Source organism: Lissotriton vulgaris, chromosome 12, assembly GCF_964263255.1.
Source record: "Lissotriton vulgaris chromosome 12, aLisVul1.2, whole genome shotgun sequence".
Taxonomy (NCBI): Eukaryota; Metazoa; Chordata; class Amphibia; order Caudata; family Salamandridae; genus Lissotriton; species Lissotriton vulgaris.
Window position 1 is genome coordinate 117,976,992 of NC_141700.1, and position 24,993 is coordinate 118,001,984.

General features: G+C 50.0%; 1 protein-coding gene across 2 annotated transcripts in view; it reads right to left on the reverse strand.

Annotated features, from left to right (window-relative positions):
• The window catches only part of ADAMTSL4 (ADAMTS like 4), a 340,678-nt gene that overhangs the window by 248,355 nt on the left and 67,330 nt on the right, over positions 1–24,993 (reverse strand). For both annotated transcript variants that reach the window (XM_086947462.1, XM_086947463.1), the window contains exon 5: positions 20,247–21,915. In XM_086947462.1, coding sequence (XP_086803588.1) covers positions 20,247–21,915 — 1,669 coding nt within the window. The remainder of the gene's footprint in view (positions 1–20,246; positions 21,916–24,993) is intronic.

Genomic DNA, 24,993 nt, shown 5'->3' on the forward strand with positions numbered 1-24,993 from the left:
GAGCTGACAGGCCTGAATCCGAGCTGAAGGGAGTAAGGCCAGGTCTAGAGTAGAGCTGACAGGCCGGAGCAGAGCTGGAGGGAGTAAGACCAGGTCAAGAGTAGAGCTGACAGGCCCGGAGCAGAGCTGGAGGGAGTAAGGCCAGGTCTAGAGTAGAGCTGACAGGCCTGAAGCAGAGCTGGAGGGAGTAAGGCCAGGTCTAGAGTAGAGCTGACAGGCCTGAAGCAGAGCTGGTGGGAGTAAGGCCAGGTCTAGAGTAGAGCTGACAGGCCTGAAGCCGAGCTGAAGAGAGTAAGGCCAGGTCTAGAGTGGAGCTGACAGGCCTGAAGCAGAGCTGGAGGGAGTAAGGCCAGGTCTAGAGTAGAGCCGACAGGCCTGAAGCAGAGCTGGAGGGAGTAAGGCCAGGTCTAGAGTAGAGCTGACAGGCCTGAAGCCGAGCTGAAGGGAGGAAGGCCAGGTCTAGAGTAGAGCTGACAGGCCTGAAGCAGAGCTGGAGGGAGTAAGGCCAGGTTTAGAGTAGAGCTGACAGGCCTGAAGCCGAGCTGAAGGGAGTAAGGCCAGGTCTAGAGTAGAGCGGACAGGCCCGGAGCAGAGCTGGAGGGAGTAAGGCCAGGTCTAGAGTAGAGCTGAATGTCCTGAAGCAGAGCTGGAGGGAGTAAGGCCAGGTCTAGAGTAGAGCTGACAGGCCTGAAGCCGAGCTGGAGGGAGTAAGGCCAGGTCTAGAGTAGAGCTGACAGGCCTGAAGCCGAGCTGGAGGGAGTAAGGCCAGGTCTAGAGTAGAGCTGACAGGCCTGAATCCGAGCTGAAGGGAGTATGGCCAGGTCTAGAGTAGAGCTGACAGGCCGGAGCAGAGCTGGAGGGAGTAAGACCAGGACAAGAGTAGAGCTGACAGGCCCGGAGCAGAGCTGGAGGGAGTAAGGCCAGGTCTAGAGTAGAGCTGACAGGCCTGAAGCAGAGCTGGTGGGAGTAAGGCCAGGTCTAGAGTAGAGCCGACAGGCCTGAAGCCGAGCTGGAGGGAGTAAGGCCAGGTCTAGAGTAGAGCTGACAGGCCTGAAGCAGAGCTGGTGGGAGTAAGGCCAGGTTTAGAGTAGAGCTGACAGGCCTGAAGCCGAGCTGAAGTGAGTAAGGCCAGGTCTAGAGTAGAGCTGACAGGCCTGAAGCAGAGCTGGAGGGAGTAAGGCCAGGTCTAGAGTAGAGCTGACAGGCCCGGAGCAGAGCTGGCGGGAGTAAGGCCAGGTCTTGAGTAGAGCTGACAGGCCCGGAGCTGAGCTGGAGGGAGTAAGGCCATGTCTAGAGTAGAGCTGACAGGCCCGGAGCAGAGCTGGAGGGAGTAAGGCCAGGTCTAGAGTAGAGCTGACAGGCCTGAAGCCGAGCTGAAGGGAGTAAGGCCAGGTCTAGAGTAGAGCGGACAGGCCCGGAGCAGAGCTGGAGGGAGTAAGGCCAGGTCTAGAGTAGAGCTGAATGGCCTGAAGCAGAGCTGGAGGGAGTAAGGCCAGGTCTAGAGTAGAGCTGACAGGCCTGAAGCCGAGCTGGCGGGAGTAAGGCCAGGCCTAGAGTACAGCTGACAGGCCTGAAGCCGAGCTGGAGGGAGTAAGGCCAAGTCTAGAGTAGAGCTGACAGGCCTGAAGCCGAGCTGGAGGGAGTAAGGCCAGGTCTAGAGTAGAGCTGACAGGCCTGAAGCCGAGCTGAAGGGAGTAAGGCCAGGTCTAGAGTAGAGCGGACAGGCCCGGAGCAGAGCTGGAGGGAGTAAGGCCAGGTCTAGAGTAGAGCTGAATGTCCTGAAGCAGAGCTGGAGGGAGTAAGGCCAGGTCTAGAGTAGAGCTGACAGGCCTGAAGCCGAGCTGGAGGGAGTAAGGCCAGGTCTAGAGTAGAGCTGACAGGCCTGAAGCCGAGCTGGAGGGAGTAAGGCCAGGTCTAGAGTAGAGCTGACAGGCCTGAATCCGAGCTGAAGGGAGTAAGGCCAGGTCTAGAGTAGAGCTGACAGGCCGGAGCAGAGCTGGAGGGAGTAAGACCAGGTCAAGAGTAGAGCTGACAGGCCCGGAGCAGAGCTGGAGGGAGTAAGGCCAGGTCTAGAGTAGAGCTGACAGGCCTGAAGCAGAGCTGGAGGGAGTAAGGCCAGGTCTAGAGTAGAGCTGACAGGCCTGAAGCAGAGCTGGTGGGAGTAAGGCCAGGTCTAGAGTAGAGCTGACAGGCCTGAAGCCGAGCTGAAGAGAGTAAGGCCAGGTCTAGAGTGGAGCTGACAGGCCTGAAGCAGAGCTGGAGGGAGTAAGGCCAGGTCTAGAGTAGAGCCGACAGGCCTGAAGCAGAGCTGGAGGGAGTAAGGCCAGGTCTAGAGTAGAGCTGACAGGCCTGAAGCCGAGCTGAAGGGAGGAAGGCCAGGTCTAGAGTAGAGCTGACAGGCCTGAAGCAGAGCTGGAGGGAGTAAGGCCAGGTCTAGAGTAGAGCGGACAGGCCTGAAGCAGAGCTGGTGGGAGTAAGGCCAGGTCTAGAGTAGAGCTGACAGGCCTAAAGCCGAGCTGAAGAGAGTAAGGCCAGGTCTAGAGTAGAGCTGACAGGCCTGAAGCAGAGCTGGAGGGAGTAAGGCCAGGTCTAGAGTAGAGCCGACAGGCCTGAAGCCGAGCTGGAGGGAGTAAGACCATGTCTACAGTAGAGCAGACAGGCCTGAAGCAGAGCTGGAGGGAGTAAGGCCAGGTCTAGAGTAGAGCTGACAGGCCTGAAGCCGAGCTGAAGGGAGTAAGGCCAGGTCTAGAGTAGAGCTGACAGGCCTGAAGCAGAGCTGGAGGGAGTAAGGCCAGGTCTAGAGTAGAGCTGACAGGCCTGAAGCAGATCTGGTGGGAGTAAGGCCAGGTCTAGAGTAGAGCTGACAGGCCTAAAGCCGAGCTGAAGAGAGTAAGGCCAGGTCTACAGTAGAGCTGACAGGCCCGGAGCAGAGCTGGAGGGAGGAAGGCCAGGTCTAGAGTAGAGCTGACAGGCCTGAAGCCGAGCTGAAGGAAGTAAGGCCAGGTCTAGAGTAGAGCTGACAGGCCCAGAGCAGAGCTGGAGGGAGTAAGGCCAGGTCTAGAGTAGAGCTGACAGGCCTGAAGCCGAGCTGAAGGGAGTAAGGCCAGGTCTACAGTAGAGCTGACAGGCCTGAAGCAGAGCTGGTGGGAGTAAGGCCAGGTCTAGAGTAGAGCTGACAGGCCTGAAGCAGAGCTGGAGGGAGTAAGGCCAGGTCTAGAGTAGAGCTGACAGGCCCGGAGCAGAGCTGGCGGGAGTAAGGCCAGGTCTTGAGTAGAGCTGACAGGCCCGGAGCAGAGCTGGAGGGAGTAAGGCCAGGTCTAGAGTAGAGCTGACAGGCCCGGAGCAGAGCTGGAGGGAGTAAGGCCAGGTCTAGAGTAGAGCTGACAGGCTCGAAGCCGAGCTGAAGGGAGTAAGGCCAGGTCTAGAGTAGAGCGGACAGGCCCGGAGCAGAGCTGGAGGGAGTAAGGCCAGGTCTAGAGTAGAGCTGACAGGCCTGAAGCAGAGCTGGTGGGAGTAAGGCCAGGTTTAGAGTAGAGCTGACAGGCATGAAGCCGAGCTGAAGTGAGTAAGGCCAGGTCTAGAGTAGAGCTGACAGGCCTGAAGCAGAGCTGGAGGGAGTAAGGCCAGGTCTAGAGTAGAGCTGACAGGCCCGGAGCAGAGCTGGCGGGAGTAAGGCCAGGTCTTGAGTAAAGCTGACAGGCCCGGAGCAGAGCTGGAGGGAGTAAGGCCATGTCTAGAGTAGAGCTGACAGGCCCGGAGCAGAGCTGGAGGGAGTAAGGCCAGGTCTAGAGTAGAGCTGACAGGCCTGAAGCCGAGCTGAAGGGAGTAAGGCCAGGTCTAGAGTAGAGCGGACAGGCCCGGAGCAGAGCTGGAGGGAGTAAGGCCAGGTCTAGAGTAGAGCTGACAGGCCTGAAGCCGAGCTGGCGGGAGTAAGGCCAGGCCTAGAGTACAGCTGACAGGCCTGAAGCCGAGCTGGAGGGAGTAAGGCCAAGTCTAGAGTAGAGCTGACAGGCCTGAAGCCGAGCTGGAGGGAGTAAGGCCAGGTCTAGAGTAGAGCTGACAGGCCTGAAGCCGAGCTGAAGGGAGTAAGGCCAGGTCTAGAGTAGAGCGGACAGGCCCGGAGCAGAGCTGGAGGGAGTAAGGCCAGGTCTAGAGTAGAGCTGAATGTCCTGAAGCAGAGCTGGAGGGAGTAAGGCCAGGTCTAGAGTAGAGCTGACAGGCCTGAAGCCGAGCTGGAGGGAGTAAGGCCAGGTCTAGAGTAGAGCTGACAGGCCTGAAGCCGAGCTGGAGGGAGTAAGGCCAGGTCTAGAGTAGAGCTGACAGGCCTGAATCCGAGCTGAAGGGAGTAAGGCCAGGTCTAGAGTAGAGCTGACAGGCCGGAGCAGAGCTGGAGGGAGTAAGACCAGGTCAAGAGTAGAGCTGACAGGCCCGGAGCAGAGCTGGAGGGAGTAAGGCCAGGTCTAGAGTAGAGCTGACAGGCCTGAAGCAGAGCTGGAGGGAGTAAGGCCAGGTCTAGAGTAGAGCTGACAGGCCTGAAGCAGAGCTGGTGGGAGTAAGGCCAGGTCTAGAGTAGAGCTGACAGGCCTGAAGCCGAGCTGAAGAGAGTAAGGCCAGGTCTAGAGTGGAGCTGACAGGCCTGAAGCAGAGCTGGAGGGAGTAAGGCCAGGTCTAGAGTAGAGCCGACAGGCCTGAAGCAGAGCTGGAGGGAGTAAGGCCAGGTCTAGAGTAGAGCTGACAGGCCTGAAGCCGAGCTGAAGGGAGGAAGGCCAGGTCTAGAGTAGAGCTGACAGGCCTGAAGCAGAGCTGGAGGGAGTAAGGCCAGGTCTAGAGTAGAGCGGACAGGCCTGAAGCAGAGCTGGTGGGAGTAAGGCCAGGTCTAGAGTAGAGCTGACAGGCCTAAAGCCGAGCTGAAGAGAGTAAGGCCAGGTCTAGAGTAGAGCTGACAGGCCTGAAGCAGAGCTGGAGGGAGTAAGGCCAGGTCTAGAGTAGAGCCGACAGGCCTGAAGCCGAGCTGGAGGGAGTAAGACCATGTCTAGAGTAGAGCAGACAGGCCTGAAGCAGAGCTGGAGGGAGTAAGGCCAGGTCTAGAGTAGAGCTGACAGGCCTGAAGCCGAGCTGAAGGGAGTAAGGCCAGGTCTAGAGTAGAGCTGACAGGCCTGAAGCAGAGCTGGAGGGAGTAAGGCCAGGTCTAGAGTAGAGCTGACAGGCCTGAAGCAGATCTGGTGGGAGTAAGGCCAGGTCTAGAGTAGAGCTGACAGGCCTAAAGCCGAGCTGAAGAGAGTAAGGCCAGGTCTAGAGTAGAGCTGACAGGCCTGAAGCAGAGCTGGAGGGAGTAAGGCCAGGTCTAGAGTAGAGCCGACAGGCCTGAAGCCGAGCTGGAGGGAGTAAGGCCATGTCTAGAGTAGAGCTGACAGGCCTGAAGCAGAGCTGGTGGGAGTAATGCCAGGCCTAGAGTAGAGCTGACTGGTCCAGAGCAGAGCTGGTGGGAGTAAGGCCAGGCCTAGAGTAGAGCTGACTGGTCCAGAGCAGAGCTGGTGGGAGTAAGGCCAGGCCTAGAGTAGAGCTGACAGGCCCGGAGCAGAGCTGGAGGGAGTAAGGCCAGGTCTAAAGTAGAGCTGACTGGTCCAGAGCAGAGCTGGCAGGAGTAAGGCCAGGCCTAGAGTAGAGCTGACAGGCCCGGAGCAGAGCTGGAGGGAGTAAGGCCAGGTCTAGAGTAGAGCTGACAGGCCTGGAGCAGAGCTGGAGGGAGTACAGCCAGGCCCGGAGCACAGCTGGAAGGAGTAAGGCCAGGTCTAGAGTAGAGCTGACAGGCCTGGAGCAGAGCTAGAGGGAGTACGGCCAGGTCCGGAGCACAGCTGGAAGGAGTAAGGCCAGGTCTAGAGTAGAGCTGACAGGCCTTAAGGTGTGGTTAGATTCTAGAGAAGAGAATAAAGAATGTGAGATTCTAGAGAAGAGAATAAACAGTGTGAGATTCTAGAGAAGAGAAAAAAGAATCCCACTTTCAGCAAGACCAAGACCTCCGTCAAAGATGTGGGAAGACTCCATATTAGGAATAACAAACTGAGACTTTAGTGCGGTTAAAACCGTCCTTAAGGTGCAGTTAAATTCTAGAAAAGAGAATACAGAATGTGAGATTTGAGAGAAGAGAATTAAGGATCCCGCTTTTAACAAGAACAAGGCCGTCTTTAAAGATGTGGCAAAGCTGCAGAGAAAAGAGCACCTAATCTCACCTTCAATTGAAATAAGACCAGCCCTCAAATTAGCCACACGAACTACAGATCTGACTTCATTTAATTTCATCTTTTGAGATGTAGCAAGACTCAAAAGAGGAGAATAAGGAATCTAATTTCCAATGAGAACTAGGCATTCTTCAAAGAGTCAAGTGAAGTGAATAACAGTAATAGGAAAGACCTGACTAACCGGAATAACAAATCCTGCCTGGAGTAGGAACAATACCTGCATCTAGATGTGGCTCAACGGTTAAGTATTAGAATAAAGAATTACACAGAAGTGTAATAACATCCCTAGAGTATAGCTGACAGGCCTGAAGCAGAGCTGGTGGGAGTAAGGCCAGGTCTAGAGTAGAGCTGACAGGCCCGGAGCAGAGCTGAAGGGAGTAAGGCCAGGTCTAGAGTAGAGCTGACAGGCTTGAAGCAGAGCTGGTGGGAGTAAGGCCAGGTCTAGAGTAGAGCTGACAGGCCCGGAGCAGAGCTGAAGGGAGTAAGGCCAGGTCTAGAGTAGAGCTGACAGGCCTGAAGCCGAGCTGAAGGGAGTAAGGCCAGGTCTAGAGTAGAGCTGACAGGCCTGAAGCAGAGCTGGAGGGAGTAAGGCCAGGTCTAGAGTAGAGCTGACAGGCCTGAAGCAGAGCTGGTGGGAGTAAGGCCAGGTCTAGAGTAGAGCTGAAAGGCCTAAAGCCGAGCTGAAGAGAGTAAGGCCAGGTCTAGAGTAGAGCTGACAGGCCTGAAGCCGAGCTGGAGGGAGTAAGGCCAGGTCTAGAGTAGAGCCGACAGGCCTGAAGCCGAGCTGGAGGGAGTAAGGCCATGTCTAGAGTAGAGCCGACAGGCCTGAAGCAGAGCTGGAGGGAGTAAGGCCAGGTCTAGAGTAGAGCTGACAGGCCTGAAGCCGAGCTGAAGGGAGTAAGGCCAGGTCTAGAGTAGAGCTGACAGGCCTGAAGCAGAGCTGGAGGGAGTAAGGCCAGGTCTAGAGTGGAGCTGACAGGCCTGAAGCAGAGCTGGTGGGAGTAAGGCCAGGTCTAGAGTAGAGCTGACAGGCCTGAAGCAGAGCTGGAGGGAGTAAGGCCAGGTCTAGAGTAGAGCTGACAGGCTTGAAGCAGAGCTGGTGGGAGTAAGGCCAGGTCTAGAGTAGAGCTGACAGGCCCGGAGCAGAGCTGAAGGGAGTAAGGCCAGGTCTAGAGTAGAGCTGACAGGCCTGAAGCCGAGCTGAAGGGAGTAAGGCCAGGTCTAGAGTAGAGCTGACAGGCCTGAAGCAGAGCTGGAGGGAGTAAGGCCAGGTCTAGAGTAGAGCTGACAGGCCTGAAGCAGAGCTGGTGGGAGTAAGGCCAGGTCTAGAGTAGAGCTGAAAGGCCTAAAGCCGAGCTGAAGAGAGTAAGGCCAGGTCTAGAGTAGAGCTGACAGGCCTGAAGCCGAGCTGGAGGGAGTAAGGCCAGGTCTAGAGTAGAGCCGACAGGCCTGAAGCCGAGCTGGAGGGAGTAAGGCCATGTCTAGAGTAGAGCCGACAGGCCTGAAGCAGAGCTGGAGGGAGTAAGGCCAGGTCTAGAGTAGAGCTGACAGGCCTGAAGCCGAGCTGAAGGGAGTAAGGCCAGGTCTAGAGTAGAGCTGACAGGCCTGAAGCAGAGCTGGAGGGAGTAAGGCCAGGTCTAGAGTGGAGCTGACAGGCCTGAAGCAGAGCTGGTGGGAGTAAGGCCAGGTCTAGAGTAGAGCTGACAGGCCTGAAGCAGAGCTGGAGGGAGTAAGGCCAGGTCTAGAGTAGAGCCGACAGGCCTGAAGCCGAGCTGGAGGGAGTAAGGCCATGTCTAGAGTAGAGCTGACAGGCCTGAAGCAGAGCTGGTGGGAGTAATGCCAGGCCTAGAGTAGAGCTGACTGGTCCAGAGCAGAGCTGGTGGGAGTAAGGCCAGGCCTAGAGTAGAGCTGACTGGTCCAGAGCAGAGCTGGTGGGAGTAAGGCCAGGCCTAGAGTAGAGCTGACAGGCCCGGAGCAGAGCTGGAGGGAGTAGGGCCGGTCTAAAGTAGAGCTGACTGGTCCAGAGCAGAGCTGGCAGGAGTAAGGCCAGGCCTAGAGTAGAGCTGACAGGCCCGGAGCAGAGCTGTAGGGAGTAGGGCCAGGTCTAGAGTAGAGCTGACAGGCCTGGAGCAGAGCTGGAGGGAGTACAGCCAGGCCCGGAGCACAGCTGGAAGGAGTAAGGCCAGGTCTAGAGTAGAGCTGACAGGCCTGGAGCAGAGCTGGAGGGAGTACAGCCAGGCCCGGAGCACAGCTGGAAGGAGTAAGGCCAGGTCTAGAGTAGAGCTGACAGGCCCGGAGCGGAGCTGGCGGGAGTAAGGCCAGGTCTTGAGTAGAGCTGACAGGCCCGGAGCAGAGCTGGAGGGAGTAAGGCCAGGTCTAGAGTAGAGCTGACAGGCCCGGAGCAGAGCTGGCGGGAGTAAGGCCAGGTCTAGAGTAGAGCTGACAGGCCCGGAGCAGAGCTGGAGGGAGTAAGGCCAGGCTCAGAGCCGAGCTGGAGGGAGTAAGGCCAGGTCTAGAGTAGAGCGGACAGGCCCAGAGCAGAGCTGGAGGGAGTACAGCCAGGCTCGGAGCTAAGCTGGAAGGGGTAAAGCCAGGTCTAGAGTAGAGCAGACAGGCCCGAAGTAGAGCTGGAGAGATAAGGCCAGGTGTAGAGTACAGCTGGCAGGCCTGAAGCAGACCATTACCACCAACCCTCACCATCGACCCCACCACCGCCAGAGCCAACCTTCACGAAGGGATGAAAGAGGTAGCCGAATGGATGAAGAACAACCGCCTGAAACTGAACTCAGACAAGACGGAAGTCCTCATCCTGGGATCCTCACCAGCCGCGTGGGACGACTCCTGGTGGCCCCCCTCCCTAGGCAGCGCACCCAAACCAACAGACCACGCACGCAACCTGGGCTTCATCCTGGACTCCTCCCTCTCCATGACCAGACAAGTCAACGCCGTCTCCTCGTCGTGCTTCAACATACTGCGCATGATACGTAAGATCTTCCGGTGGATCCCCACCAAGACCAGGAAGACGGTCACCCAGGCCCTCGTCACCAGCCGTCTGGACTACGGCAACTCCCTCTACGCCGGAACCACCGCCAAACTCCAAAAGAGACTCCAGCGGATGCAGAACGCCTCAGCGCGACTCATCCTGGACATCCCCCGTCGCAGCCACATCTCCGGACACCTGAGAGACCTGCACTGGCTCCCGGTCAGCAAGAGAATCACCTTCCGTCTCCTCACCCACGCACACAAAGCCCTACACAACCAAGGCCCAGGATACCTCAACAGCCGCCTCAACTTCTACGCTCCCAAACGCCAGCTTCGATCGACCAGCCATGCCCTCGCCGCCGTCCCCCGCATCCGAAGAGCCACCACAGGGGGACGGTCCTTCTACCTCGCCGCCAAGACATGGAACTCCCTCCCCACCCACCTCCGCATGACCCAGGACCACCTCACCTTCAGGAAGCAACTCAAGACCTGGCTGTTCGAGCAGTAGCGGACCCCCCCAGCGCCTTGAGACCCTCTGGGTGAGTAGTGCGCTATATAAATGCGATGATTGATTGATTGATTGATTGATGCAGGAGTATGGGGGCTTGCACACAAGTGTATATATACATACTAGTTTCTGGATAGCCTTGGTTTTTATCCTATATGGTTGACAACAGTACTTTGAGATTCGCTAGGCAAATCCATACTAATATAATAAAGAGAGAGCCCAAACCTTTGAGGCGGGTAATCTCCGGAACCACAGCACCAATCACAACACCCAATACAGCGTTGGAAGGGGCAGTTGCAGCAGAAGGACATAGGCTAAGCAGACGCCCCCATATACATTTAAAAGGTAAAAGAACCGTGCCAGCAAAGTAGTCCCTGATGGGCGGGTCTGCGTTGTGCTGTGGGCGTGTGCTGGGGGCGTGACAAACGCTGGGGGCGTGTGGTACGTTCTGCCCTTCATGCCATGTCTCATATTGTGTGCTAATCCCACCCTGCTCCTTTTAAATACCCCTGCACCCCATAATCATAACCCACCCGTACTCCTTAAAATACCCCAACACCCTTAAACACTAACCCATCTTAACCCTATAAATATACCCTGTACCCCAAAACCCAAACCTAGCCCTAAACCAGAAAGATACCCCTGTACCCCAAAACCCCAAACTAGCCCTGAACCCTATAAATACCCCTGTACATCAAAACCCAAACCTACCCCTGAACCCTAAAAATACCACTGTTCCCCCAAACCCACCCCTGAACCCTAAAATACCCCTGTACCCCAAAACCTAAACCAAGCCCTGAACCCTTAAAGTACCCCTGTACCCCAAAACCCAAACCTTCCCCTGAACCCTAAAAATACCCCTGTACTCCAAAACCCAAACCTAGCCCTGAACCCTAAAAATAACCCTGTACCCCAAAACCCAAACCTACCCCTGAACCCTTAAAATACCCCTGTACCCCAAAACCCAAACCTACCCCTGAACCCTAAAAATACCCCTATACCCCGAAACCCAAACCTAGCCCTGAACCCTAAAAATACCCCTGTACCCCAAAACCCATACCTATCCCTAAACCCTGAAACTACCCCTGTACCATATAACCCAAAACTATATCTGAACCATTAAAATACCCAAACACCCCAAAACATATACCTCAGTACCCCAAAACATATACCCCTATACCCATACTTACCTTATCCCAAAATTTTTAAAAAACATGCTTTTACCATTCATGCATTTACAACGAATTTCGTTGTAAATGTATGCGTGGTAAAAGCATATAAAATGTAATGCCATGCGTTATAATGGCATTGCGCAGTCATGGTACTTTCGTAATGAAAGTATGCGGAGTTTTGGTATGCAGAAAGAAAGTTGCGGAATAATGGGTGTTTACCTTCCCCCGGTAAGTACATTGGTGGCACGGCGGCCCACATCTCCAGCAACATACTCATATTTTTTCACCACCCATTTGAAAAATGCACAGGTCTCTCTCATTGATGACCAGCACCGACATACACTTTTAGACACACCTCCCGCCACAAGTTCTAGAATTGCGAACTTTAGAGCTGGGGAGCTACGTTCGAATCTCGGCATCAGCTCAACATCCTGTGATTCCAGGCAAATCGCTTTGTCTCCCCGTGCCTACCACAAATTAATGTGTTCTTCTGTAATGTAAATTGTGCTCATGCCACGTTGTCGAGTTCACGCTATATAATATTGCAAGGAAAAATAATTAGGGAAACTCGAGTTCACACACTACTGAACGCGCACTCGTAAGTGCATCAGCAGTGCACTGTGAATCGGAGCGTTTCACAGGCCTGTCACAGATAAGAAATGCTATCAAAACGAAATCCTACAAAACAATATACTACTGGCCGGCAGCAATTCATACCCGGACAACGTCGGGACGGGCTGCTAGTCTGCTGTAAAGTAGTCTTAGTTCTCAGTTTAATGCATCACATCGGCATTTTAAAATTGGGTGCAGATGTGGGCAGTAGCTAGAGTTGCAGTTTGGAACACCTGGAAGTAGGTTTGAGTCCTGGCCTTGGCTGAACATCCTATGATTCTAGGGACGTCATGTACTCTTCCTGTGCCTTAAATGGAGAAAGGTATAATATTGTGTGATCTTTAGTAAAGTGGTATAAAACCCTTATGCCAGGTTCGATTTACCATTTATATTATTTCTTGCTTTTTGCTCCACCACTGTAACTTGAAGCTCCGGTATTTGCTTTGCCATCTAGTCTTCACATCTGCAACAGGATCTTTGCCATAGACCTTCCCTTCATTGATACTATTGGTTTTCAGTGGTATTCTTCAGGCTCTGGTGAATGTTGTTTCCACCCCTTGCTACTGGAGTCACGTTTTTTAGGTCTCGCTGAGTCAGCGCGCATGCGCTGTTCGGAGAGACATTTAGTAGCGGCTTTTGGAAGTGCTCCCGAAGCGGCCACCAGCTTGCGCTCACGCGCACAAGCACGCACTCTGCTGCGCGCGCATCCCTTGCGTACTTTCGCGCATCATCGCGATCACTTTCGCTTTCACAGCGATCGGGACCGCGATGACTTTCTCTTTAAACGGCCGCGCAGCCAATGCTTGTTTTCTCTTCACATCCACAACCCAAGAGGACCATGTTTACGTGGATTCTGCCGCGATCTTTCACAGGACGCCGGTAGCCGAAAGCTTTCGTGTCTTGAAATGATTGAGAACATTTGGCATATCAGTTTCTTAGGTCCACCTCTCTGACTTCTCTATCCATTCATGGGAGATTTCGAGAGCAATGCCCGCCCGGTAAAGTCCGCAATTGGATTTCAAAGATTATGGTGCTTGCTGGCCCAGCACGGACACTTTCTTTTTTCCCTTTTGATACTGCCTTTAGAAGTGCCACTTGGTTTCTTTAAAGGAACACAGAACACTGAATCTTTTTTTCTGTACTACAAGCGTGGGTTCATACATTAGCATTACATTTTTGCAATAAGACCGCTTTGAGATGTTCTGGAACGTCTGAGATGTTGGCCTCTTGCGAGTAATGGAATAATAGTCTATTGCCGGTGTGAGCTTATCTTTTTTATGAACCACAGAGCAACAGCAGCGTCACACTTGTACAAGTGAAAACATTTTATTTGCCACTGCGTGGTTTAGTGCATGCTATTCTACTCATGGAATTAGAGTTAAAACTAATAGTATTTGAACAGGTCCCGAAACAAGGCGTTTGAGTTCAAGCAGCCCAAAGGAAAATTGAGGTCTTCATTACTAAGCTTGTTACCACAAAACTAAATTACAGATGGCAACTGTTTAGCAACAGAAAATAGCCAGTATGCATTTCTAGACAATGCAACATTTTATGACACTTTTCATGTCCTGTTAATGGACGGTTTTGTTACATACACTGTGGAGAAAGCGGACTAGCATATGCCACGTTGTCTTTTTCTTTCTTTTTTTAACATTAATTTAATAGTTAACTGTGTGGGACTCTCTATTGCAAACAATTCTATTTTTTGAGAGTTTGTGTGCTTTTTGCATTGTACATTTGGCGAATAAACAATGTTATGAAAAAGGGACATGGATTGAGGAATAATGATGCAGATCTAACACTTTTGCTTCATGTGTTAAATGTCTTATAGGCAAGCCTTTGTACTTGTCACGTTTATGCTTTGTGGTAGTTTGCTGCACAGCATAGCTGTAGAACTCTTATTTTTTTACCTAGATTCTCAAAGGATCATTTGTTTCATGGTAGCTGTTTCCTCTCAAATTCTCTTGTGCGTACCACATGTTTGCACTAGAACAGGTATGGTTGTAGATAAATTAGTGTATTGACAAACAAACGCCATTTGTATTTGTGTCACTGGTTGTCGGGGTCACCTCTAAAGGTCCTGTCTCATCAATCAGTCAGGTAAGCATTGTAGCAGGAGTACATCTTGTGATATTTTTGTAACATTAAAAAGTCGACAACTTTTGTCATTTACTGGATGGCCATTTATTGTGCATTGCTTATCCAATTCTTAGCCCTGCCATGTACACTTGTCAGAATCGTCATACACTCCTTAAATGTTTTCTGGACACTAATTATATAAGCGTCTTTTTGATACTTTTGTGCAATGTCAAAACAGATTTTTCTTCATTTTACCACCTGTTTGTTATAATGGAATTTGATACAAAATGTAATTGAACATTCTGATCGATTTGGTAATTTAACTCAAGCTATCAGTACTGAAGCACACGTTTATTGAGCAGAACAATTATTGGTGGCCATGTTTTTAAGACTGCCAAGTAATTTTTCTGCCCTCCATTGTCGTGTTTTTATTTTATTGTTTTTGAGCTTCTGTTTCTGTGTGCTGCAAATATGTGTTTTATATTTCGTACTCCATTTTCCCGACCTCTTACGGGCATAAGGCTAAACCTGGCTCTAGACTGAAATCTCATACTAATTGCCCCCTATCTGGGAAACAGCTGAAACCCACACACTAAAGAACTTTCAGCTATTAATGTCTGCTTAGCCTCCTGGACTTTGGTTGTCTCTGCCATGCTAGTTCCAGGAGATAGCTCAGTGTGTTAATATGCCTACTGCAGATATGCACGGGCCAAACTACAGCTTATTAAGGTAGGTAATAATCCTAGTTTTATTGAAACACAGTAAATAAATAGCAATCGTGTAATTAGGTCACCCTGCCTCTCTGATATAAATTGCTTACAGGTCTTACAAGTGTGTAAATGCCTTATGTATTACGACCAAACAGTGCACTTGCGTGGAAAATAATGCGAGGCACTGGCAAACATCTTTGCTCAAAAAGTGTCATTTTGTGAAATGTATTTTGAATTCCATGAAAAATATTAAGCAGTTTCGCACACTCCTAGGGAATCGTAAAAAAAATGTTTTTTCTTTAACCCTGGCAAGTTTTGCCCATAGTTCACAAAACTGCTGATACTCTGTTGGATTGTATAGGTGCTTGGACAAGTGAAGTTGGTGACCAGTAGTCATAATTTCAAGGTCTTTAAACCATGGGTGCGGCCGCGATTCTGTGCCTGTGCGGCCGTTTTAAAGAGTGGGCAGGTTCATGGCGGCCCCCAGCCTTCATCAGCACACGCCTACCTTGATGCATGACGGCTGGGGGCCGTCATCAGCATGGAAGGGGTTAATTCACAATGTTTGAGGTTCTGGTCCAAGCTCAGGAACCTCTGTGAAATATTTCAAACCTGCTGCAAACAGATCTGTTGAGTTCCACCTGCACCTAGAACCCAGTGGTTTCTTATTTAATGTACAATCTCACTATATAAAAAACACTGGTTTCCCCTATCACCACTCGCGTTTCCAATACGCCCACTGTCATGATGAGGGCTTCCAGACCTTGTATTTTTTTCTGGGCTACTGTTTTTTTACTTTTCATACTAATAGTGTGGCCTGCAAGGCCCCGCATGTGCTCTTGGCATAGCTCTTCAATCCCTGCGGCCCAGCACCCAGGATAATGTGCTGCATGGCTAAACACTTATAAGGTCCCAAAGGTGAGACCTATTGGCTATGCCAATGCTTGTTCCCTGGGGAGCTGCTTCAGCCCCAATCTGATATCTGCATAGGTTACTATTCAGATTGTTTTCTTCGCTTGTTGTATCAAGATGAAGTACTGGTACAGAGGATAGCAGTTTCCCCATTTCAAACAAAAGAAAACCAAAACTTAATACCCCACTTCACCCTGCCTATGGCTGAGTAATAACAAATCCCATCTCTAGCCGCCTTCCTCAAAGATGTGGCACGGCTCAGATGTGTGAGGATAATAAACTGCACATGGAGCTGTAACAAGAACCACCTTTGAAAGGTGGTGTAACTTCAGGCTGGGGGGGGGGGTGACACATTAGAACTTCAAGAGAATGAGACAACAGAGGGTCTTAATTACGGAGAGTGAGAGAGAGAGAGAGAGAGAGAGAGGGAGGGAGAGAGATGAAGAGAGTGTGGAAGAAAGAAAGTAAAAGAGAGAAGGGAGAAAAGAGAAAACGAGACAGAAAGACAGATAAAGAGAAGGAGAGAATAGTGAATAACATATTTAATGGGTGGGCAGAGATGGAGCATGGGAGGGGATAGAGGGAAAGTGGAGGGAAAAATGAAAGCGAAAGAGAGTGGGGTAGAAATAAAGAAGGAGGGAGAGAATAAGAAAGATAAAGAAAGCAGGAGAGACAGAGAATAGAAATGAAGAAAGAAGTGAGGGAGGGAGCGAGCACACACAAGTTGTGCCATTGACTTGCATATGGTGGCCGACTGGTGCACACAATAGCTTCTCTTGCTTGTGTACAACCGTGAGGCACTTCATAACTTCCACTGGCTCATCGAAACTTATTTAGCTCCTAAAGCATAGTCTGACTAATGTGGAAGACCAGGGGCACATCACACATTGACTTACATAAGGTACAATTCTGGGGCATGTCACATGGGCATTTAATGGCATATGGTGGATGTTTGCGACACACCATGACTGGCATGGGAGATTGTAGCAAACAGTGGCACTTATTTTCATATGATTTATACCGGCTGCGCATCACTGGTGGTGCCATGAAAATGGTGGACACTTGCGGCACAATATGGCATTGACCAGAATATGTTCTATACCTGGGCACAGAGTGTCCCTGAATGGCATAAGACTGGTGCATGGAGACATTTTATCTTGTTACTGCAATTTGTACAGTTAAGACCTTGCCGTGAGGTTAGCTTCTTGGCCCATCTGGGGTTTCCTTCACCGACGGGAAACAACCTTTACAACGCAACCATTACATCGCACTGCACTTACAACGCAGGCATTACATCGCAACATCCTTTACAACGCATGACACTGCAGCGCAGGCATTACAATGCATACCATTACAACGCATGACACTACAACGCAGGCATTACAACGCATACCATTGGAGTTAGAATAGTAATTTTTACCCCCTACACTATCCAACACTTACCCTACTGTTGCACCCCCTGGAGTTAGAATAGTAATTTTTACCCCTACACTATCCAATACTTACCTTAAATGCAATGTAATGGTATGCATTGTAATGGTATGCGTTGTAAAGGTAGTATGCGATGTAATGGAATGCGTTGTAAAGGTAGTTTTTTTAAATGCGATGTAGTGTCATGCGATGTAATGATAAGTTGAAAGAGTGGCGGGGCAGGGGGTAGGGGACGGATGAGACAAGTAAAAATAAAAATAACACTTACCAGCCGCATCGCGCTCGTCTCTTCTGCTGGCACAGGCTCCCAGAGTGCACTGCGGCAAATCCTGATGCTGCTGCTGATTTGCGCTCTCAGTTAGAGTGGGAGCCTGCGCATGCTTTCTCCAACCCGGCAATGCAGTTTGGGTTGGAGAGAGGTTCACTACGCATGTGGCTTTGGCCGGCCTCAGACAGCGGGCCAGACCGTCAAGCACACTGAATAGCAGTACAACCATTCCTCCACCAGCCTGTCATCACCCTGGCCCCACCTTCAAGCCTCGGATCCGAGCAAAAAAATAAAAGGATAATAAACGAGGTTTATTACCATTTTATTTTTCATTTATTCGGCTGCTGGCAGGTGGGGCGGTGCTCCTCCGCCACAGTGGAGGAGCCGTTGCTGCTAAAAGCGGATCTTTATGGATGAAGTTATTGTATTCACAAAAGAATTTAGGGGGCTGTTAATGAATCATCCAACATTAACAAGCTCATTGTGAACTGGGACAAAATGAACATTTACTGAAATGAGTTAATATTTATGAGGAAAATGAGGATTTCATTTTTCCTTCCTTCCCAATTCTAGCAGATTACCAAACTCTACTTCTCAAATGATGGAAAGAATTATGAAAGTATGTGTACACTAAAATTAAATGGGACCCACTTTCTTCATTCTGAAAACATGATATGAGGTCAAAACAAATTCAACGCTAAGCAATGCCTCAAAGATGTATCATAACTATGCAGGGGGAGACACACCAAACCAACCTCCTGACTACGTCATCCTCTCTTACCTCACCTCGTCACAATTCCTCCTGACACCCTCTCATACAGCCAGAAACTAGAAGCACAAATCCACTCCAATAAGGAGGTTTAAAGGATCTTGTGGAACAACACTGACCACTTGCATAAGGCCCAAGATGGCGCTCATCGTTGAAAAAAACAGCAATGACAGTAACACCTCGCACTACTAAAAATGCAGCTAGGACTGCATTTAAACAGAAACAGCATAAAAGGTTTATAGTGTTTGTGGAAGGTCTTCATCTATACTACTATTATAAAGAGAGAACTGTGTCCTTTGAGCCAGGTAAACTCGAAAAGTACACCACCAATCTAAACACCCAAGACATCTATGAAAACCTCAGGGCAAGCAGAAGGACATAGGCGATATAAAAATAAAAAAATATACGTTATTTAAAACATTTACGAATAAAAATAAAGTAGTTCCTAGAAAGTAGTGCCGGCCGCGACGTCTGCATGATGACATCGGGAGCGCGGGGAGGAGCGGCGTTCAGGAGCAACAGGAAGAGCGGAGGAGATGAGCACGGGGAGGAGCTGCGGAGGACAAGCTGAAAGGAGCGGCAAGAGGCGGAGGAGCAGTTGCAGCGCGGGGAGGAGCAGCGGATGAGGCAGCGGACAAGCGGTCAGGAGCGGCGAGAAGCGGAGGATCAGTGGAGCGGTAAACACAGCAGCGGCGGATGAGGTAAGTCAAGCAGCCGCGGGTGCGCAGCGAGGGACGAGCGGGGGCCATGAACAGTGAGTGATAAAGGGTGTGCAGCGAGGGACGGGCGGGGGCCATGAACAGAGAGTGATTAAAAAGCATTTTACACAAAGTCGGGACGTCGGGGGAAACAAAGCGTGGGCAGAAGCGGCCGCTCTGCTGCGCCTCTCCTGCTGCGATGCTGCCCCCAGCCCCTTTCTGCCCCGGGCAAGGCCAGGGCGGGCTGCTAGTAATGTAGAAAGTGCTTGAAAAACAGGACCCAGCAGCACTTTCATGGTTCTCAAATACCCCATGAACCAAAATACTACCTGGCCGGGAAATGCACGATGGGCAGATCATGGCCGGTAATGCATAGAACCATCATTATCCTCTGGATCCCCCCTTACCATGGGTGTGCAGTGAGATGGAGAGCAGGGGGAGCTGTGTGTGTTATTGGCTTGACAGGGCCAGGGCAATGTTATCTCCTGCAGGTTGGCAGAGTTTCCTGGGCCCTCACATGGAAAGCAGATATCGGCCTGGAGAAACCCGCTCTTGGCCGCAAGAACAACCCATTGGATTGTTTTTCAGATTGAAGCATATTTGCACAAACATACGTCCACGTTTGATCTGACTGGAATTTGTCTTTGAAGCTGGAATACATCTCTGCTGGCTCCATCTAGGGACTATATTTAGCTTCTTTACAATAAAATTGAAAATGTCTGCTCGCATCGAATGGGATAGCCAATGGGAGGAGAGCTCATGTGCACCTTCAGTTGAAAGATGCAGCACCGCTTCTGCCAGTCATAAAAATGACGCCGTGGGGTGCTGCCTTAGCACATATAAACCCATATTCCTTGCATACAGGAAATCGTAAGGTTACATGTAAGAGGCAGATGGTGCTCGGATGGTGCTCAGATGGTTGCAATGTCTGCATTTTTTAACCTACCTTGATGGGTTGGTGGGACACTCAAAATCCACTGCGTGCAAGCTTCGCACAAATAGTTGAATGCCACGGCTCACCACCAGCCGTCCCTTCGCGAATGCTGCCATTATATTGTGTACTCCATCATCTTCTCTTGACCTTCAGATCAATCTTTCTCTCGTGTCTTTTTGCTGTGCTGTTGTAGCTAAGGTGGTTGATGTCAGTCTATTCCCTACCCTGACCCAACACTAATAATTCCTAGAAATATCCAACCACCAACCTCAACTCCAACCCCAGGCTGATTCAATGCCAAAACCCACATTCACCAAGAACAACTGGCACAATTCTAACCTGGCCTCCTAACCTATTCCGAAAGTTTCCAACCAAACATAAGCTGTTAGCCATCCATACTCCTAACCTAACCTCCAACTCCAGCCAACAAACTTACCCCACCCCCAAATTGGATGTCCTATTTATCGGCCTTTCACTTGCTTTATTTTCCTTTATGGTTGTGCTCTTACAAAGAGAATCTAATCCCCAACTCTAAAGACCCTTTTCATGAATGTAACCTCTTTTCTTTTCTAGTAACATTGCCCCACATATATTTCCCTGACTGCAAACCGACATTTCTCTTTCCCATTACCAGATTTCTTACTTCTTGGTCTGAATTGTATTCTCTTTAATCTTGGTTCCTCGGTTGTGCAATTATCTTCAGGCCAGACAATGTTACCGGTTTCCTACTTGAAGGACTTCATTCATTTGTTTGAATGTTCACGTCCAATCTGAAGTATGAATTAGATTTGTGTAAAGTTTTAAAGTTCTCTAGGAGATACCCTGGCAACATATTGTACATATTAAAAGATCCTTTTCTCCCACCAGCTAACATATTACCTTACAATATCAATTACATTTCAGTAAAGTTAAATATGTAGAAGGGTTCCTACCTCTTGGCTGCATGCCTTGTACTCCTTCTGCGCCCCCTCACAGTGGAAACTCTCTGTTCCCGGGTGGTACAGGTTCCAGTGCTGCTGCTCGTTACTCGTCAGGAGATCACGGCTTGAGCCTTGCCCACTAGCAGGAGGTAGAGCCGGGTTTTCTCCCTGTGGAAGCCAGGTGTCTGGTTCCACTGGTCTCTGGATGGATGGAGGGTCTCTGAAAATGCTGTGAGGATGCCTGGATCCAAATCCACCAGGATAATAGCCTTGTTGCCTTTGATGACGTGAACGAGGCACTTGCCCGGTTTGGCTCAATGTGTCGGGATGGGCCACAGGCCAGGAATACCTTTGAGTCAGAGCGGGACGGTGACGATATCTAGTCTCTTCTTCTAAAGGAAGGTCACTTCTGGTCCGAGGAGACAGTTTCTCAATGTTTGGTGTTTGTTTTGGACCCTGCTGATGTAAGTTATGCCTCGGAGGTGAAGGATTGTGTATTTTTGGTTGGTGTGTAGATCTTGGTTTAACTGTAGTTCTGACTTGCTCTCTTGGGTTTAGTTCTTTTTCCAAAGATCCACTTTGTTTTTTATGTCTTCCTTGTTGTTCATTAGAGAAGGAAGCGTGCTGACTTAACTTTGAGGCACTGGTTGTACTCTTAGTAATTGCAGGTTCAATTGACCCATCTTGATGACGCTGTTCACCATCCAATGTGGTTGTGTTCTGTTCAGAGTTCACATCTTTCAATGCCACAGCTAGGGTGGATTTATTTAGAGTCTTTGCTTCTTGTGGATCAGAGTTAATGACACTTGCTTCCCTTGAAGACACAATGTCAACCTGTTGAGGTGCAGCCTCCTTTTCTCCTTTCTCCTCACTTCTGTCTGTGGGTGAAAACTTCACCAGTGCTTTGTCAGATGTCCACGTGCTATCGCTGAATGGCGTTGGACTCCCCTCTTTCTCTGCTGCCTCAGCTGGAGTTGGAGTAGGGGCTGGCGTTTCAATCATCAAAGAGTGTCCAGGACCCACAGTGGGCACCATCAAAGGTCTCATCTGGGACATAAGCTGTTCTCCCGGCGGCTCTTCTAGGAATTCCTCAGATTGGTCTAGCTGCATTCTGCTTTTCTCATTCTCAACCGTATGTTCTTGATCGACCTCCTCAGAAGAGTCTTTTAAGAAAATCCTATTTTGGGGTTCTGCAGCCGTATCCTCTTCCTCCTTTGACTGTCGTTTTGTACGGTCGGCCTTATGGACAGCAATTTCTTCAGTGCTCGAATTTACTCCTCTATGATCCAGTGCATTGTGAACACTAGGCCCACCAAGGATGCCCGTTGCAAGGCTTTCCTCCTTTTGGTGGGTAGTGGAATTGTCTAGTCGCATTCCTTTAAAGGTGGAACCAACTTCACCCTTAGCTATAAGATCCTTTACTTCATCATTCTTTCCCTCTTCCTCAACAATTCTGGACACATTGAGAAGTTGTCCACTTTGTTTTGACCTTTCCTTGCTGTCCTCTGCAGAGAATGTTGGGCTGGTGTTTGGTGCTTTCCTCTTCTGCTTTCTGGGCAGAGAGTTCGCCTGCTGTCCCCGGAGACGTGGTGCCTCTCCAACCTGCCTATGTAGTGATAAAGCAAATGGCAGCTTTCCGTAGCCATACTTTCCAGGCTTTATGATGCTTTGAGCCCAAGACCTGAAGAGAAGAGAGAGACAGAGTTTGCGTTGTAGGTTTAACTTGTTACAGCACTGGATTTCAAAATTTAGCCTGAATTCCATGCTTCATGACATTCAGAAAAAGAACGAGGTTTACATTTTAAAGCTATGTTATTATGGAGTTAGTGTTCACATAATCCACAATGAAAAAAAGACAGTAAGTAATTAAGTGAAGATGCCCAGACACAGAGACCAAAATCAGAATCCTCTGAATGCCACACCTCGTCAAATGAAAAGAGAGAGTGCTTCCAAGCACAGAGCTGCTGGGTAAGGAAGTGAAAATGGCACACACCACTGAGAGATTTAGATTTATGCTTCATTGCATACAGGGACTTGATTAGGTCATGAATTGAGTAAAGGGGTATGTCTGTCACCCCGGAAAGCATCATTAGGTAGGCAGTTTCTGACGAAAGTCGTCACACATTGTGTCATATATATCACCAAAATAAAACCCAACTACAGTGCCTCAAGCTAGTAATAATACTGGAACCTTTTATCATCATTCTATGAGCCTCACCTCTGACTAGGCCATGTCCAACCTCTGACCAAGGCAGTGCCTCTCCCAGGATGTTCCACACACAACTTAGCAATGTTAGACCCATGAAAGCTGCTCTAGGCCAATTTGGTGGAGCCATCACATCTTCGACCTACCATTGTGCCACTCAGGAAATAAGCAAACCCCACCAAGACATAGTCACATCCCATGCACAATCCAGCAAGTTAACTCGTAATCAAGAAACCAGATGTGCTCCAACCTTGACAGTATGTGGACTTGTCGTCAAGACCTAGCGCCTACAAAACGAGCCCGTCTGCGCCCATCAGTGTCCCGGAGGAGTCCGGAGCTGGAAATGCTGCTGGTTACCAGGTCCAACAGGGGAATTCCGTTGCTTACAGCAAATCAGAACTCCATGACATCAGGGGCCAGGTACACCGATGCTGTCATAATGGTACGAATAGTATGACTGAGACCTCGCTGATTTACCACAGGTGTAACTGGGTAGCGGACCCTTTCGGTACAAATCGGAGGGGTGGTAGTGCTATCATGGTGAGTAAGGGCTCAGTTTTGGGCACGGGCTCACGGGATAACCCGCTGAAATTTCTCCTCCTGAACATCTGCTCTATAAAAAAAGACATGAAGCCCAATTGCACGATTATCGGAGTCCAGCCCTGATGTGATGTTTGTAACAGAAACCTGGCTGAATGACTGCTCGAATCTGATGATACCAGGGGCTATTCCATCGGGCTACCAGATGTTGAGGAAGGATCAACCTTTAGGAAGAGGGGGTGGAGTTGGTATAATTTTTAAATCCGCACTTTCCAGCTCTATTGTTCCGGCTCAGGATATCGCTGAGGCAGAAAGCCTCAGTTTTGTGATTACTGTATCGGATCATCAATCCATTGCGGGCATTTTGGTTTGCAGGCCACCAGGTCAGTTGGGCACATTTATTGAGTCCCTCACCCAAGTTATCTCTCCCATCTCAGTTAAATACAGGCACTGTCTTCTGTTAGGAGATTTTAATATCCATATGGATGTTCCATCTGACCCTGCGGCTACTCGGCTGCTGGAATCTCTAGCGATCCTCGGATTGTCCCCTTATATTCATCGTCCTACTCATGAAAAGGGCCATACGTTAGTTAGACCAAGTATTCTCCAGCGTTAGTATGGAAACAGATGTTGCCCAACCATTGGTATGGTCGGATCACTTTCTCTTGAGTTTTACATTTCTGAAGTCTTCAGCCCAATCTCAACATAGGGAGATGCTCCGTCCTGTTACTTTCAAACCTTTTAATCAGGTTACGTCTGATAGCCTGGAGAGAGCCCTGGGTAAGTACCCGATTCCAGTCAGTGGAAACCCAGAAACTGATGCTCCTGGTCTAGAGCAATGGCTTGAAGAACAGGTCAGGGTATTGGCGCCTTATACAACGCGGAAAGCCACAAGCAACCGGGCTACAGCACCGTGGTTTACAGTGACACTCAGAGAAAGCAGAAGTGCCTGCAAATGCTTAGAGAGAGTCTGGCGAACCAAGTATAACCCCACGGATCGAGCTATTTATAAGCAAGTTTTGAAAGTTTATTTCAATGATGTCCGGGCTGAAAAGAAAACACTTTTACCTTAAAAATAAAAGGGGCCGTGAATAAAAGTAAAGAAATATTTAAATTGTTAAAGACTTCACATCTCCCAGTGCTGTAAGTAAGGCTTTTACTCCCACCTCCAGTTGGGTCTATCAGATGGCATGTTTTTTCCACGACAAAATCCATCTGATCCAACAATCGTTTGCCCTTACGGACACACCCGAAACTGATGAGACACTGGGTGTCCTGCCCCCGGGGTCGAGTTGTGCACTCTCCCAATTTCCTCCCAGTTCCTTAGAAAAATCCTTGGACATCATGACCACTTTGAAGTCGGGCTCTCCGTCTGACCCCTGCCCAGCAAGTATTATGAAAAAGATTGCGGAACCTCTAAATTCTGTAGTCAATTCAGTACTTAACTCATCATTTGGACATGGAACAGTACCCAGTTGCTGGAAAAGGGCCAAAAGTATCCCTCTCCTGAAAAAACCCACAGCAGACCCTGCGATCGCATCCAACTATAGGCCCATTTCCCTGTTACCCTTCTATTCTAAGGTCTTGGATAAGTACGTCAACTCTGTGCTAACAGACTTTATAGAAGGTAACCATGTGCTTTATGACAGTCAGTCGGGCTTTAGAGCCACTCTTAGAACAGAAACAGCCCTATTGGAGGTTTCAGAAAACATTAAAGCTCAAATGGACAAAGGGGGCAGTGCTGTCTTTATATTGCTGGATCTTTGCGCGGCCTTTGACACCGTGCCCCATGACCGGCTCCTGCACAGGCTAGCAGAGTGTGGTGTCGGGGGCACGGTTTACAATTGGTTTGCTTCCTTTCTCATGGAGTGGCAGCAGGAAATCTGGTCTACGCCATTTTCAGCAACCATTCCCCCAATGCAAGTGGGGGTCCTGCAGGGCTCTATTCTGAGCCCCACTCTTTTTAATACATATTTGGCCCCTCTTGCTCATTTGGCAGAGCTGCATGGAGCA